A 17,005-nucleotide genomic window follows, 5' to 3' on the forward strand; every position below is an offset into this window, starting at 1 on the left:
GTGCCATGTTTTTCTCGGTCTTCCTCTGCTTCTTTTCCCGCTAACATTCGCCTCATAAATTTGTTTTACCGTTTTTTCCTCACTCACTCATTTATAATTTCCATATATGTACCAATATGCAATAATCTTATATTTCAATTATGAAAAAACTAATTATAATTGCACAATAAGAGCAAATCATACACAGGAAGGGAAATAAAGGTGTAAAGATAAAAAAAAACATCATGTAATGCCTTCATAATATAAATTTATTGTTTTTAACCAATAATAAACCATTACCCAAATAACTTAATTATATGAACAATTTAATTAATATTTATTTCCAATATGCACAAAATACTCGAACATCAAAAGTACATAGTATACTACACATATGTTATATTTTCTTGATAATCCATAAACAATATAAAACATCCATAGAAAAAGAATGGTCATAACATTTTTATACTGACTTTTTTTAAATCTGCATTTTTAGACAAACATGATTAATTTATGTTCAATGCGACTTCTCTTGCAAGAATATAAGATGGGTATATTTATCCTTATAAAAACATTCATACAATAAGTACATATTTATGGCATCAATAATATTGTCAAATTAGGAAAATAAATTACATAATGATTATGTTATTAGTAAGGCAGCTGAGGTGGGTATAAAAATTTATTTCATAAGGGCGTGTACCACAGCTTTGGCATTGAGAGCCTTCAGGTCTGTGTATGTTTGGCCTGTTCCCACAAACACTATGGGCTGGCCCGTGATGTATGTCATGGATATAGCGGCACCGACCTTATCGTCGATGGTGTCAAACTTTGTCAGCACAATGCCGTCGATTATGTGCGGATTGGCACTGGAGCTATAGTCTGCTAAGGCCTGATTGAATTTCACCAGTTGATCGACCGCTTCGTTTCCTACAAGAGCTTCTCCTACAAACAAAACGAGATCCGGCTCGTTTACTTTGATCAGTTTAGCCAAAGCCCTCATGAGTGGCTCGTTATCTTGCATCCTTCCAGCTGTGTCTATCAGAACCACGTCAATCTTCGATTCATTTGCAAATCTTATGGCTTCCATCGCGATACCGGCAGCATCCTTACCTGAAGACAAATTAGCGACACTTTAGACAGGAAACAAAAGTTTCATTAATTGATTTGGCAGTCACTTTGTGGTAAAACCTATCCATTTTGAATTTAAAACTTATTTAGTAAATACCACTATTTCTTAAATTAATACGAAAAGCCATAAACTACAACATTTTGAAACAATAGAAATTCATAAATATAAAAATAACAATAAACCCATAATTAACAATATGACAATGACTAAAGCATCCCCCTATTGTCTCTGTTCCCACTGATAAGAAATAAAAATAAAAATAAATAATTTAATGAAATTAAATGAATAATTAAAAATAAGAAACATCTCCTACCCCTTTTTCAACCTTCAACGTCCCACAGACCCAACTCTAAAATTTAGAATTAGCTTCACATACGGTGTTTGAAAATGATGTGGAATGCATCGAAACACGTGTTACAGTAGATTTTAAGAAATAGTGGTATTTACTTAGTAAAATTTAAATTAAAAATGGATAGGAAACAAAAGATTTACTTGTGATCAGATGGCGTTCACGTTTCTATTTTTTTAAACTGGCAACACAATGTGTACCTGTTTTAAAATGTAGTTAAAGGTTAAATTTGTGTGAATTGCCGGTGTTATTTAGTAGGGATAAAGAGTAATTCTATCAACTTTTTGCACATTGACCACATTTTATTTATTTAAAAAAAATGACTCGAAATTTTTGCCACATATAGTTGACTTACTGAAGCATTTAGTGACTTAGCATTGGTGTAACAAGGAACATAAATCAGTTCTTTAAAAAATCTGCAACATGGAAGGTTTTCTATACTTTTTACTAAACTATGTACATATTTTAACTGACCACTGACTGTAATACATATTTAAGTATAATTACCATAGCCCTTTTCATAAAGCTGCACCATATTTCTTCCGCCGTGCTTACTCTCTGGATGTAGAGCATTCAGATGACGCATGTGCGTCCTCAGCTGCTCAACAGCCCCAGCTCTGAATGTGTCACATGCCGCAATCAGCACAGATAGTTCATTCTCAATTAGCCAAAAGCATATCTTTGCCAAGTTGGTAGACTTGCCAACCCCATTAACCTGGAATAGTTAACGCATTTTTTTAAACAAAGGGTTCTTCAAACCCTTATCCGCACCCCAATAGTGCATAGGGCACTGCATTATATAAACACAGCGTTATCTTGATCGTTAACATATGAAGGCAAAGTGATCAGCCCTCCGCTTCAGGTACCAATCTAGGGTAATATTGAATAAATATTACGAGTGAAAAAATCACTTATATAACAAAAGGCTAAAAAAATAAAATAGTTTATATTCTTAATTTTAATCATGTATATTGTATTATTTATACAGAGATACTCCTCACAGTAAACTTAGAAAAAATCTTAATGATTTCTTTAGGAAATTGTATTTTTGTGAAAAAATTCTAATATAGACCAGGGGTGAGAACTTTTTCATCTCTAAAGGCAATATTCATTTATCTGATTCAACATAAGACAAAAAATCATTTTTAAAAAATGAAAAAAAAATCAAGCAAATCCATGGACCACTTTTCGAGTTTTGCGGGCACAAACAAGCGAAAGCTGAATTCTTATCTATGAAGTTTTTTTTTTTAATTGGCCCAACTCAAAAGGCTGTATATATCAGACTATCAAAGAGGCCGCAAGTTCCCCACTCCTTATCCATCTTTCTATACCACATAATGAAAAATAAAAATATTTTGTTTTTAAAATTAATATTTTTGTAAGATAACGAAGAGGAATATCCTTCTGAATTGACGCAGTCTCCCCCTGAAACATTGAGCATATTGAAATCATATGCATTACTCACTCCACAGAATGACATCACGTATGGCCTTCCTTTCTTTTTGGCTTCCAGACAATCTCTCAGGATATCGACTCTTCTTTTAGGAGATAAAATCTGGACCAAGGATTCAGTCAAGGTATTCTTGACAGTTTTGGCAATGGTTTCAAAGGTTCCCAAAACCTAAAAAAAATTATAGTTTTCAAATAAAATTATTATTAAAAGACCTAACTCTATAAATATTTGATTGTAAAATAAATTAATGATTTGTTTGAAAGCATGGCCTTAAATAATTACAGAATCTAATTTATATTTGAAGCACTAACTTTGTGATACATATTCCATTTTATAATTAAAATGTAACTTTGTTTTAAAATCACTTTAAATAAATTTATAGTGATTTTAAAACAAGGTTACATTTTAATTATAATTACAGAATCATTTATTGTTTTTCTGAAATATTGCTGTTTTGTTGACATACAAAATATATGAATTTATTACTTTTCCTTCCAATTTCGCAGAAACAGATTCACACAGCTTTTGAGCAATGTCAGTGGCTACATTTTTGGAAATTAGGTGATCTTGTAACTTCTCCAGAGCTGGTTTCATAGTCTCGGAAGTCAAAGCCTTAGGCCCTACCAAACCTGAAAATCAATCAAACATTGTGAAGATAAATTACTGAGAAATCATATGAATCCAATAAAAAATTTGAGATTATGCATTAAATACGCGCGCAAGTAAACCTTTGAATATGCTGAACACTCCACCAGAAGACTTTGTCTCTTTCTTCGTGTTGTTAGCGTTGGGGGATTCATTTTCATCATCGCTGCTGTATTCCTCTTCAGATTCTACTTCCAAATCTTGAATCACTCCTTGCATTTGTCCAACAATCTGGAAAATATGTCAAAGGATAGTGAGATACCCATAGTTTATGCAGTACAGTAAAATAATTAAATAACTCTGTACTAGTTCAAGTCATCAGGTATGGATTAATAATAAACCCTTTTCTGCATCCCAATGGTGCATAGGGCACTGCCTCATATAAACACAGTTTTATCTTGATCACCCACGCCGCGAATACCTAAGCGACTTGTGCGAAGACATGGGCTGCTCGACCTATGAGGAGCTGAAGAGGACTTCCGAAAATAGGCGAGAATGGCGAAAGAGATGTCATCTGTTGCTACAGACCAATCCGCAGGATTGAGACCAGAAACAGAGAGAGAGATCTTGATCGTTAACACAGAAGGAAAGGTGATCAGCCCTCTGCTTCAGGTACCAGTCCAGGGTGAGATTGAATAAACATTAGAGTGAAAAATCACTTATGTTTATTTGACCCCCCCCCTCTCTGGGAATCGAACCCGGGACCTCCAGAACGGTAGTCGAGAGTGCTGACCATTACACTACGGAGGCGGATAAGATGGTATGGATAAGAGGTATGGATAACAGAATGAATTAATTTGTGTATTATGTATAAAGCGCATTACATCATTCTCTGGTGTAAAATCAGATCGGACGACGTCATCAGGTTTATCCTTGGAACGATCCAGTTCTGGTAAATCTCTGGACCCCCCTCCGAGTTCCCAAACTCTCGGCTTCTTCCCGGCCTTATCCACCTGTGGACTCTTCGGGGACTTGGAGCTATAAAGAAAACATAATTGCATATTTTAAATAATATTATTAATGCTCATCCTTTATCATCTTTATTTTTCAATGCCATATTTGATAATTTCACAAAGCTTCTGAAAAAATTATTAATCCTTCAAATGATCCTTTCATGTACAATAAATAATTTCAAGCACGTAACATGGGTATGTAATATTATTATATTTTTTTTTTTAAAGATAAATATTTGTGTTTTTATTTTTTACACAAATATTTAAATTTCATACTATTTCTGTGAGCCTAAGCGGCTCATTATTAGAAATAGATATCAAATTGTGCTAGAGTGGATTCGCACCGAGAAACTCTGACTTGAGAGTCCGCGACACTAACCATGAGACCATGGGACCACAACCCGACACAAGATGATTTAAAAGATTTAACAACAATAATTCCATCAATGATTCTTAAACTCACACTTTGTCAGTCTTCTTTTTAGGGGCCATCTTTTGGGCAAGTTTCGCTCTGTTTGCCGCCATTATTTCCTCATCCAGAGAATCATCTACTTCAGCTTTTCCGTTTATTTCACATTTTGGTTTAGATTCAACTATTTTTACTGAAATTTAAGTAGCACATGATTATTTATAGAATGCATATTTTAATTTAATTTAATTAGTGTCATTATTTCTTGAATGTTTTCCGCAGATACTTTGTGGTACATTTTATAGTATCTTTATAAAATTAATAGACTTTGTTTTCACCACTTTTTCATTCATATAATTCAACCTACCGGTTTCAAGTCTGGAAGTTTTTTTTTTGTGAAAGTATTCTAATATTTTTAATGTTTTTTATTATTATTTAAAATAAACCCTGATGATGACAATGTATTGTTGAAACCGGTAGGTAGAATTATATGATTAAAAAAAGTGGTGAAAACAAAGTCTATTAATTTTATAAAGATAGTGTCATTATCGTCTCTCTCTCTGATGTTTCAGTCACCATTACATGGGCCATCTTCATGGCGATATGGTATAGAGTTTTTTTTACAATTTCAGAAGGAAATACACATATTAACCTAAAAACATGCAAAATTAATAATGACATTATCAATTATTTATTGATTTGGCAGTTAATTTGTAGAATATAATTTTTTTTTGTGTTTTTGTTAATAAAATACAACTTAGTAGACTCAAAAAATCTATGTTTGATTTAAAATTAATACATAAGTAGACATGATCAATATTCATGAGCATTTTCAAATATGGTAATAGCTATCTAAGTTTAGCTATCAGCCCAATATGATTTATTAATAAAATTAATAACACCGGAGTTTTATTGCAATAAATAGTTTGCACCATAACCACATAAGTAAAAATTTATAAAAAAAATATTTTTCCTTGGTAGATTAAGGAATAAATTAAATAAAGATACTGCAGAACTAATTTACAAAACAATCATTCTTCCACATATAGATTACTGTTCAACAATATTATTTTTAGCAAACGAAGGAAATTTAAATAAACTAGAAATTATACAAAATAAATCGATGAGAATATTTCTTAAGAAAAATAAATATAGCAATGTAAAAAAAATGAGAGATGAACTAAAATGGTTATCTGTAAGAAGAAGACTTAAATTTAATATGTTGATATTTATACATAAATTTTTTCACGATAAATTACCAAAATATTTTAAGGATAAAGTTGTCTTAAACAAAAATTGTCATGAATATGCTACTAGACAAAAGGATAAAATAAGACTACCATTATTGAAAAGAGCTGAGTCGCAAAATTGCTTGATGTATAAGGGTTTAAAAATGTATGATGAGATGCCTGAATGTATGAAGAATGAAAAATGTCTGAAAGAATTTAAAAATAAATGTCTAAGTTACTGTAAGGAAATGTAAATATATAAAGATGATGTAAATGTATATAATAGTTTATATTAGTTTTAATATAAGCTAACTTAAGAAATAAATTTAAAAAAAAATAAAAAAATAAAATAAGTCTTGACTTACCTTCCACCAATCATGACATTGTTAACCAGCCAAGAATCAAGGTGCCATTATAACATTTTAGACAAATTATTAAACCTAAGTCGTAAAAGCTATAACAGGAAAAAATGCACAAACTGAGTTTTGGAAGAACTCAGAACACATCAGAAATGTTAATGAAAACATTTCTCATATGGCAACACATTGCCCTTTCCAAACAAAAATAATGGAAACACCAGTAAAGTAAAAATCATTTCATTAATTGATTTGGCAGTCACTTTGTGGTAAATATCTGTCTATTTTAATTTAAGTTTTACATATTAAATACCATTATATTGAAATAGTGGTATTTACTATGTAAAACTTAAGTTACATAAAAATCATTTTGTTTTGGTAAATCTGCTAAAAATAAATATACGTATGATGCATTTAAATACATTGATAGGATATGATAAGCAAAATTTTTGTTGATACTAACCGCTTTTTTTAGTTTCTTTTTCATCACCCCTTCGTTCAATCATTGAAGCTACGGTTTTCTTTGACTTCAGGGAATCTTCAAAGGTCCTCATCTGTTTAGGTAATTTAGCTTGGCTTTTACCTGAAAATGTACTCAAATTGTCCATTTCATGTTCAAAAACAAAAATTCATTTTATTAAAACCATATTATATTTACCCCACTGCTCAGAATCTTGTAAAACTTTATGGAAAACAGAGCTGAACGAAAATTTTTGGAAGAAGTTGGCATTTTGCAGTTCATTTTTATATTTGTCGCGAAACTGTAGATGAATGTCGTTCAAAAACTTATCTACGTAAGAAAGTTGTAGAATCTTCTGGTATGCTACGACAAATATTAATTCAAACTCATTGTCGAGTTTGTACTGTAGCGTGAGAGACTTGTGGTCAAATGCATTATTACCAGTCCTTTCCTAAAACAATAATCAAATAATTTGATAAACAATCAAATGGCAAGACTATAATAAGAAGAAAATAATCATAAGCATGTATTGTGTTTTGCATATGGAGATAATTTAATTACGAATTACCTGCAATATGACACTTCTAATTAGTGCATTGACAGATGGTGCGAATATTTCGCTAGTGCTTTGAAAGCACCAAAGCACAATCCCACCTTTACTAAAAATAGTAAATAAATCTAACATTTTAAGAAATTAGTAAAAGAAATATTTTGAAACCCGACATACGTATTCCCACACGTCACTTTTGTGCAATAAACCATAGATTTTGAATTTTATATGAACCATAGATTAAACTTCTAATGTGGTAGGTACTGCAAAATAAGTAAGCTTTGCGCACACATCGGTTATCTTAACAACACGCTGATTATTTGGGATTACTATTTGGACATAGAGAAGGGGTTTGATCGATAATTTCGGAGGGAAATCATCCTGACGGCTACGTTCTGGAGAGATAATGGGGGGAAATCGCCATTGATCGTTCTCGCGGGGCGGCGAATACGAATTCCGGGAACTCGATTATCCGCGGAAAAGGAAGCCTCGTGTACCGTGTTACCCCGCTATGTATATTAATATCGCGCTTGTTAAGATCTAATCTGAATGAATTTAATCTTTGTTTATTTGAGCCCGGAGGAAGTATGCATCGAATTGAATACAATTACAATCAAGATAAAGGTAAAAGGGGGAAGGATAATTAAAACTTGAATGTTTCATGTACCTGGTTTAATCGATTAAGTAGACATATTATTAAAATGACTTACCCTAGATTACAACACATAGAAAATAGCTTATACTAAACGAAAGGTCCTCAACACAGTCCAAAGTTCACTTTCCTAGCTCATGTCTTGTTCACAGATTCACTTAACGAAACACCGTAACGAAGATTGAGATTGATCCATAGTTATGAGCCATGAACGGCTCCGGGGTTGTGGAATCCCGTTGGGCGTGACGGCCACAGGTTGTAGGCTGGGCGGTCTTCGAGGGGCAGGAATCTGGTGTTCCTGGAGGGGCAGGAATCTAGTGTTCCTGGGTGGACGGCGGACGTCCTAGATGAGCAGTTCCTTCGCTGTTGGAAAGAATCTGGCGTTCCTCGATGTGAAGGATGAGGGATGAGGCATCTTCGCGGCTGGAAGATGGCCTTGTAGCGCTGGCTACATCGTGTCTTGGAGAAATGAACACTATTCACTTCACACGATTTCTCCTCGCAGCTGAGCACTTAGCTGATGAAGTGCCGAGTTTGGGCTCGGGTCGAGCGCAACGGCGTGCGCGTTCGACCTGCGCGGTCGGGGATTTTTCGTCGACTCGTGTTGCGGCGTCTTCAGCTCGCGTGCTACCCCTACTGTTGATAGAGCAAGAGGGTCGTACTACCCCTCTCGCTTACTCCTTACCCTAGTTAACTTAAGAAGAATCTTATCGTAGCTTACTTACTATAAGCTTAAACCCATATCTGCTCCCTAGGTGGAGCATATGGTGTCCACAACTACTCGTTAATAGTAACCGAGTTATAGACTTACAAATAATTAAAAGTTAACAAAACTAATTATATTATGACTTATTATTAACTAACTGATTCTTAATTAAACTGACTATAATAACTAGATTAACTTATAATTATTACATAAAATAATCTATTAATAGAGACTCCTTTCAGAGTAGTGGTTGACGCGTTTGTCAACCACTCGAAGTTCAGGTTCGATTCCTGACAAGGTTGATTTTAATGTAAAGTTTAATTTTCAATTTTCATTGCTATTTCAAGTTTCCTAAATGGAACTTAGAGCGTGATGTATATATATATTTTTATTATTATTATTTATTCATCCATATGTATTGCCAGTATATACGGGAGTGCCTTATGGACGCGTACAAGGAAAGATGGCGGAAGTTAGACAAGGTATTGTGACGTTCTATCCTCTCTCTGCCTTCCACTTCCGAGAGGCGGCGAGAGGGTAGTTACAAAGGGCGGCTTAATATTTATGATCGTAGCTTTGGGTCCGTGGGTCAGCCCGTTTTTAACGACCCTAGACGCGGACGACGAAATGCATTATTGCTAACGGCCGAAATTCCCTAATTGCCGGTCTTACCCATCGTAAACATTGATGGTCTGTTACCATTGTTCCGAAGAAAAATTCTTTTACAGTAAGAAATAATAAAATATATTTTTCTAAAGAAAGGTTAGGCTTTGAAGAAACCCGCCGTCGTTTTATTTTATTTTATTTTTGTCTGATAACGAACAAATGATCTGCGCGCCTAGAAGTGAAAATTTTTAAAAGAAAGAAAAACGATTTTTAATGTAATATTTTAAACACTCAGATTATGCAAAATATCAATCTTTTGATTTCTAAATTCGGGGTTCCAAATTGGAAGCAATGACGAAATTTATCGAAATCTTTATCTTTATACGCTTGTTTATTTCACCGAATGAAAACTTTTCAGATTTTACAAAACCAAACTTTACGAGAAAGCTCAGTATCGATTGTTGGTGTTTTTTATTAAAAATTTCACTCCTTCAATACATAAAATTCAAAATCAAAAGCAAAGTAACATAAGCTTTCACTCCCTCTCAAAAGTTTTTAGTATAGCAATATTTTTTTTCATAAAAATCATTGATTTTAATTACAATATTTTGGAAGCCTTTGTACTTTAATTCATTATTCATTTTATCCTTTTTGACAGGACACTGTAGTTTTATTTCTCCACACTTTCTTTTTGAAAACGCAAAGTGATTTAAAATAAAATTAACATTATTTGACTATTTTCAAAAATTCCAGAGGGGGGGCAATTCACTTGGCAATTCTTTTGGCCACCCCCCCCCCCTTCGGGCGCTCATGCTCACCAATGTTTTACGAACGAAAATTGTAAGTAGGTACCTACACTTTTGTTGAAATTCATAAATAACCACATTTATATTGTCCTTCTGTCCATTTCCTAAACTTGCAACATTAATGTGACGTCAGATGACGTCAATGTGTCAAATGAATGGGGCTTGTGTGGGTGACGGGTGACGTTTGTTTGAAATGTTGTTATATTGATATGCGTACGTAATGTGCTGATAAACCTTGCGCATTTGTAGTATATCCTTTCAATATGTCTATACTTTCGTGTAAAGTTCATTGAAAGTATTGTTTGATCAACTGAAAATTAGAATACACTGTGTTCTCTACGAGGTGCGATAAATTCATATTTTCCTTTCCATATTTTATAAATGGATTCGTGTTCCAGCGACTTGGACGATGGTGTCGATGACTTCAATGGAAAACCTATATGGGAAGGCGAAAGATGCGAACCTCTGGGGGCTGCAAAAGATACCCTCAGCGACGAGCTGGAGTTGGATGATTTTGAAAGGAATGATATATGCGAGATTCAACGTCTACAAGCATTGGAAGAAGAACAGGAAATGCTTTCTTCTTCTCTCTTTTCTTTGACTTCTCATCTCGCTCAAGTACAGTTCAGATTGCGACAAATAGTAGAAGCTCCATCGGATGACAAAGAAAAAATGCTGAAGTCGTTGGAAGAATTCACTTTCCAAGGTGTGCCAGATTTGGGATCTATTGTCGGAACGGGCAACACATCTCGAGATATACTAGAACATTCCGCCAGCTGCCCCGAATGCCAGAAATTAGACGAGAAACTGAAAGAACAAAGAATCAAACAGCTGCATTTCATAGAACAACTAAAATCGCAATTAAAGGAATTGGACGCATTCTCTAATGAAAGTATATCCGGTTGTACGAGTAAAAGGGATTACCTGGATCACCGCAATGTGATTATCAACGATTTAAAGCAGAATATTAACAAATCTCTGAATGAAGGCTGGCAGCAGCCGCTGACTGCGGAAGAGTTGCGTCACCAGGCGGCGTGTGTCGCGCGCGCCGGCTCGGCAGACAACCAGAACCTCATCTCTCAGCTGCAGGGACAAGTGGAGGACATGCAAAGGTTTATTAATTTTCTCAAAAACGGGTCCATCAAAGTAAAACCAGAGTCTGACATTAAACAAATAGAGAAAAGCAATCAGAAATGTAAAGTGGAAAATAAAAAGTCTAAAATCAGCTCCGCAGCAAATAAAAATGACGAACTTCGAGCTGAAACAGTTAATTTGATGAAGAAAATTGTGGCTCTTTTGCAAATGTTCGCAGTAGCTCAGTTCGGATGTTCCACGAATGTCTTTCATAAAAATGATCTCAAGAGGACCAATATCGTCAACCACTGGGGCGATCTGCGAGCCAGGCTAGAGATGTCCATCGACGCTGTCCTCAACATGCTGAAGCACAGTCACTCGAGACCGGATTCGGTGCTAGGGAGTTACGACAGTGATTCCGAAGATAGTTCTGTGATATTACATAACGTACCTCTGACCACAGCCGTGAGGAAACACTTGGCTGTCAACATCCGCGACTTGATGCAGCACGGACTCCTTCCGTTCGGTGATATGAACAGCGTCGTTCCTTTCATCGGTTGCTTTCCGATGCGTCGGAATTCCCAATCTAAAAGCATGCACGCTTGGGAACTCATTCTCAAGTACTACCAGATAAACAACGGGGATAGTTACAACTCCACCCCGGCTCGCAAGCTCTCTCAGAGCTTTAACCTGGACATTGTCGGGGGAACGGCCATATCCAACAAACAGAGTATGTTAAGTGCCATCGGATCCATAGTAGCTTCACACATGCCATATAAAAGAAGCTACGATTCACACTTTAAGGCTTTCGTATGCGCCGGCTTAAACTCCAAGAAACTAGTGTCTTGGCTCAATCTTTTGTTTAAAAATAAGAATCTGATGCAAATATGCTACTCTTCCACAAGTTATGTTACTAACACCGGTTTCCAAGATAGTCTTCAGAGCTTGGATCGACTGACTCTCTACAAATTCAATTTACCCGTTGATTTGGCTGTCCGGCAGTTCCAGAACATAAAAGATGTTTTTATGTAAGCAAGTATTATACTGTTACGAATAGGCAATCCATTTACTTTTAATTATGTTCCAATATTTTATATTATTTTGTGATATTTTATGTAATGTCTTACACATAAAGATGTATATATTTAATATGCAATTACTTACCAAAGATTTTAGAAGAACCAAAGTTTCTAGTCAAAGCACCATAATAATTATAAAGTGTCATAAAATGTTTATGGGGGTACATTGTACTTATACATGTACAGAAGACTCAAGATTTACCAAGAAGCGGTTTACCTAAGATATTTGTAAACTCCAAAAAAACTATGTCCAAAATACTTAAATCAATGTTTTAAAAAAAGGATGGGCCATATTTTAAGAAACCCAGTTATTATCAGATGTTTATTCACAATGTGGAGCGAATGGATAACGAGAGAATGACCAAGAAAATATATGTGGTGAATGTGAGTGGGAGAACAGAACGAGGACAGCCAAAAAAGACTTGACACTATCAGATCAATCAAAACCTAAAATCTGGTGGTGTCAAAAGTCTACGTAACCGGAGAGCATGTATTACTAGATGTATGTATGTGAAGGAAGCTAGGAGTGTATGTCAGGACAGAAGAGTGTGGCATTCCATTCTCTCTGCCTACCCCTGCGGAGAAACAGCGTTTGGTAGTAGTACAGTGAAACCTCTATCTGTCGTTTTTAAAGGGACCTATTGAAGTAAACTATGAATGTGGAATTAAAAAGTCAAGTGAACGAAAAAAATATTAAAGAAAATGAAGATACAGGCAACGGCTCCTCTTCATCAATATTGACCTCTTCTGCTGTATCCGTCAACCTTGCGTCACACAAGCTTTCGATAGTTTCTATCTCACACGTAGGAATATTGTCGTTGAATGTGAAAAAATGTAATTCAACGATGAATGCGGTAAAATAGTGATAGAAAAATGATCAATGCAATATATTTTTGTATGAAATTAATTCAGGGTAGAAGAAATAAAGGACACATCCGGGAAAATGATTATTCGAGGAACGATAGATAGAGGTTTCACTGTAGTAGTATTTACAATATAATTTGTATAATTCTATGATTTGACGTACAGACGTTCCAATATTTTTATGTGGTGTCAACACCTAATCGCTGCCTCTATTTGAAAGATACATCATCCTTGATGTTGTCATCCTAATCCTGGTGTTACAATTTCTAACTATTTTAATTATTAATTATTTTTGGAGTAAGTGTTTTTTTTGTCCATTCTGGTAAATCGCGATTCTACTGCATTTATTTTAGTTATGATTATCAATTATGAATTTGTTGAAAGCTACAGTAGACTTGGTTAGTGTAAGAATGTTTTTAGAAGAAATATACACAAACATAACTTTTTATGATTGTCAGATGTATGCAATAAACAAACATATCTCTTCTTTTGGTTTGTATTTCCAAATCTCTTTACAAATACTTTTAAAAATTTCATTGACAGTGCAATCACTGTTTAAGTAAATGTACATTGACTGAAATTAAAGGCATTCCAATTCCCACAAATATATTTAATTTATTTTCGTGTCGAATCATATCATTTTTTTATCTCTCTTTAACAAACTTTATAGTGATGTTCAATTAAGTATTCAGTAATTATAGATGAGTTTTAATAAAACATGACATATTTACATCATATTTATCAGTATTCAGCATCAGTATTTTATTTTTGTGTGATTTTTAAATAAATTTATTTGCTAATTTAAATTTAAAAAATCAGTGGTAATATTATTTGAATATGCAACACACAAATACATTTTTATAGAAGAATTAAAGTTATAATTTATATTTGAAGAATAACTTTGTGATTTTCCATTTTATAATTAAAATATAACTGTGTTTTAAATCACTGTAAATATTTTATTTTAATTTAATTATAATGTCTACCAATTTCGAAGCTAACCGCTTCTTTTTTAAGACTGATTAATACTAATCAGTCTTGAAAAAGAAGCAATTAGCTTCGAAACTGGTATACATTATAATTAAGTTCAAATAAAATATTTATAGTGATTTAAAACAAAGTTTTATTTTAATTATAGAATTAAAGTTATTTAATGTTGCTATAAAAAAATATGATTTTTTAATGTGTTAAATTTAAAGTTTCTTCGAAAGTTTAAATAGTTTTACAAAAAAGATATATACAGGATTAAGTTGACAACATTTAAGTTATTTTAAGAAATCATGTGATTGAACATTATCAATGAAATTTTAAACAAATTTAACTTTATTACTTTAATTGAGTAGAAAGTCACGTATTATCTAGTATTCTCTTTCTTATAATATATTAAGCTTTATTTTAATTTTCTGCTCACTTTCTTCTCCTACCTTATAAACATACGCCAATACTACGCCTTATTTACCACACGAATTTCTCGTAATTTAGTGCTAAAATTCATTATACAACTTCTGAAATTCTACAATATACTATTTACCAATGCTTAAGGAATAATGTTATTATTTGGAATTATGAATGTTGTATTATTGGAAATTTTAGAATGTGAATAATAAGCTATTACCACACTTCCAGTCTTTTCTTTTCACCCATGCTATAGCCCCTTTAATACTAAATATGTGTTGAGATCCGTCAAATCCAAAGAGATAATGCTTTAAACATATCGCTCACTCCTTTCAACTATGTCATATATCAAAAAGCTTGATTTTTCAGGAGAACCTTTTTAATAAAATACAACTTAGTGGACTCAAAAAAATCAGTATTTGATTGAACATTTAATACATAAATAATTATATCTGTCTGAAGCAAACTGGCTTGGGGAGAATCCATCTGTGTCCCTGATGACCATCTTCAGTTTCAAAGGGTTAGGTTATTCTACCATCTGATTGGTGAAACTATCCTGCCAATAGTAATTTGGATTGGGAGGGAGGTATTCTTAGTTATAATAATTGTTTCCTTGTATATTGACATCTTCCCCACGGAAAAGGAAAGCATTTCTTCTGGTATGATTTATATAATAGCATATGTTTATTTTAATGCATCCCTCCGCCTTCATAGTATAGTGGTCAACATGTTTGGTAGCAGCGCTGGAAGCCCAGGGTTTGATTCTCAGGGGGGTTTAAATAAATATAAATCACTTTTCACTCTTATATTTATTAAATATACCTCGAAGGATTGCTAAATGAAGCACGAGACTGATCAATCACCTTGCCTTCTTGTATGTAACACTGCTCTCATAAGATGTAGCGCCTTATGCAGCATTGGGTACAGATTGGGTTAGAAGTAGAATAATATATACATATGGAAATGAGTCTCCAAATATGGTTATTACAAACACAAATATATTTCCAGTAAGTAATTATATTATTAAAATAATAATATAACATCACAAGTGAATGTATCAAAACCAGCAAATGGTAAGTCTTAAGCCCTACAAATGGCTAGACTTCCATATCAGTTTAAATTTTAGTTTGTAATGTGTATGTTAATTATAAATTAATTAATTGAAATTGAATATTTCTTTCTCAAAAAAAACTATTGCTTCTTTAATGAGATACCTATAAAAATCTAGATAACAATCTCCGGGGAATTCAAATCCAGAATTTGTGTAAAATTTTTTGAATTTATTCAAATTTGGTAGTTTTAATTTTGTTTCACAATACAGATCCAACAAGGCTATAAAACACTTTAAATAAAATAAATGTTCTGGGTTAATTGTAGCATTGCGGTATTTATAGTGATAACAATTTCCTGTTACAATAATTTAGAGATAGTAAAAGAATCTTTCTTTCCTTAACATGTTTTTATTAATTTATTTCATTGACGCGTGAAGTATAGATCCGTATACTTTTGAATTTGTCTTTATAGATAAAAATGTAAGTGTTCAATTATTCAAAATCTTAAATCTACTAAAGTAATTCATCTTATTATAATATTCACACCACAATGCATTTAAATATGCAGGTGTAGTTATATGTATACCTTTGACAAGAAAAAAATGCTTTCTTTGAAAAACAATTTTTAGAGGAATAGCAGCGCCATCTGTTCAGCAATACTAAACATTGTTCATGGCAGACAGCATGCTTCTTAACACCTGCTAAAACATTGTATACCCTTGAGCGTGAATTTCATGATATTAAAAAACTATGCTTTCCCTTTTCTTTATTTACCATTTTTAAAAGAATAGGCCCCAGAAACGCGTGGCCAGGTACAGCTAAAAAATAAGAATAAAAACTTGATAAGCATCATTGTAAACCCATAAGCAAACCAATTTCTTGGTTTCTCAAATTGTGGATTGGTTTAGTCCAACTTAATTGTCTAATTAACTGTCCGCCTTCATAGTGTAGTGGTAAGTGCATTTGGCTCCTGTGCTAGAGGCTCCATTCTCAGAGTGGTATAAATGAATATAAATAACCTTCACTCTCGAATTTAGTTACCTGGAATTTTACGAGAAAAATGAACAATCAAGATACAATGTTGTTCACAATTAAAGTAGAGAGGGGACTTGATAAGGGACTTACAAAATCTTAAATTGTTATTATGATTGGTTTCTGCAAGAGATGTTTCAAATAAATTCAAACACCAACTGGGAATCGTCACTGAGAGCTTTATACCCAATTCCACCTCAACCTAAAGACTTCCTTTCCAGCAG

At 33.4% G+C, this 17,005-nt stretch overlaps 2 protein-coding genes across 2 annotated transcripts; one reads left to right on the forward strand and one right to left on the reverse strand.

The window, feature by feature from the left end:
• Positions 1-221: 221 nt before the first annotated feature.
• SrpRalpha (signal recognition particle receptor alpha) lies at positions 222-7,720 on the reverse strand. Its single transcript, XM_088262228.1, has 10 exons — positions 7,534-7,720; positions 7,164-7,416; positions 6,969-7,088; positions 4,975-5,113; positions 4,383-4,536; positions 3,642-3,789; positions 3,400-3,542; positions 2,926-3,081; positions 1,968-2,175; positions 222-1,092 (listed from the first exon to the last, which is right to left on the reverse strand). Exons 1-10 carry the CDS (start codon positions 7,648-7,650, stop codon positions 662-664), a joined length of 1,869 nt encoding a protein of 622 aa, XP_088118354.1. The 5' UTR covers positions 7,651-7,720; the 3' UTR covers positions 222-661.
• Positions 7,721-10,435: 2,715 nt separating this feature from the next.
• LOC148308149 (RUN domain-containing protein 1) lies at positions 10,436-13,129 on the forward strand. The gene has a single exon (XM_088262226.1). It carries the CDS (start codon positions 10,667-10,669, stop codon positions 12,389-12,391), a length of 1,725 nt encoding a protein of 574 aa, XP_088118352.1. The 5' UTR covers positions 10,436-10,666; the 3' UTR covers positions 12,392-13,129.
• Positions 13,130-17,005: the final 3,876 nt, after the last annotated feature.

This window comes from Brachycentrus maculatus, unplaced genomic scaffold, assembly GCF_059751285.1.
Source record: "Brachycentrus maculatus isolate JH-2025_06_01 unplaced genomic scaffold, ASM5975128v1 h1tg000175l, whole genome shotgun sequence".
In the NCBI taxonomy this organism is placed as follows: Eukaryota; Metazoa; Arthropoda; class Insecta; order Trichoptera; family Brachycentridae; genus Brachycentrus; species Brachycentrus maculatus.

Excerpts from the sequence above, each read along its gene's own strand:
- SrpRalpha (XM_088262228.1), bottom strand. The coding sequence starts at position 7,650 with ATGTTAGATTTATTTACTATTTTTAGTAAAGGTGGGATTGTGCTTTGG. Across the intron at positions 7,417-7,533 it reads TTAGAAGTGTCATATTGCAG|GAAAGGACTGGTAATAATGC; the intron begins GTAATTCGTAAT and ends TTATTGTTTTAG. Across the intron at positions 3,543-3,641 it reads AGTGTTCAGCATATTCAAAG|GTTTGGTAGGGCCTAAGGCT; the intron begins GTTTACTTGCGC and ends ATTGATTTTCAG.
- LOC148308149 (XM_088262226.1), top strand. The coding sequence starts at position 10,667 with ATGGATTCGTGTTCCAGCGACTTGGACGATGGTGTCGATGACTTCAAT.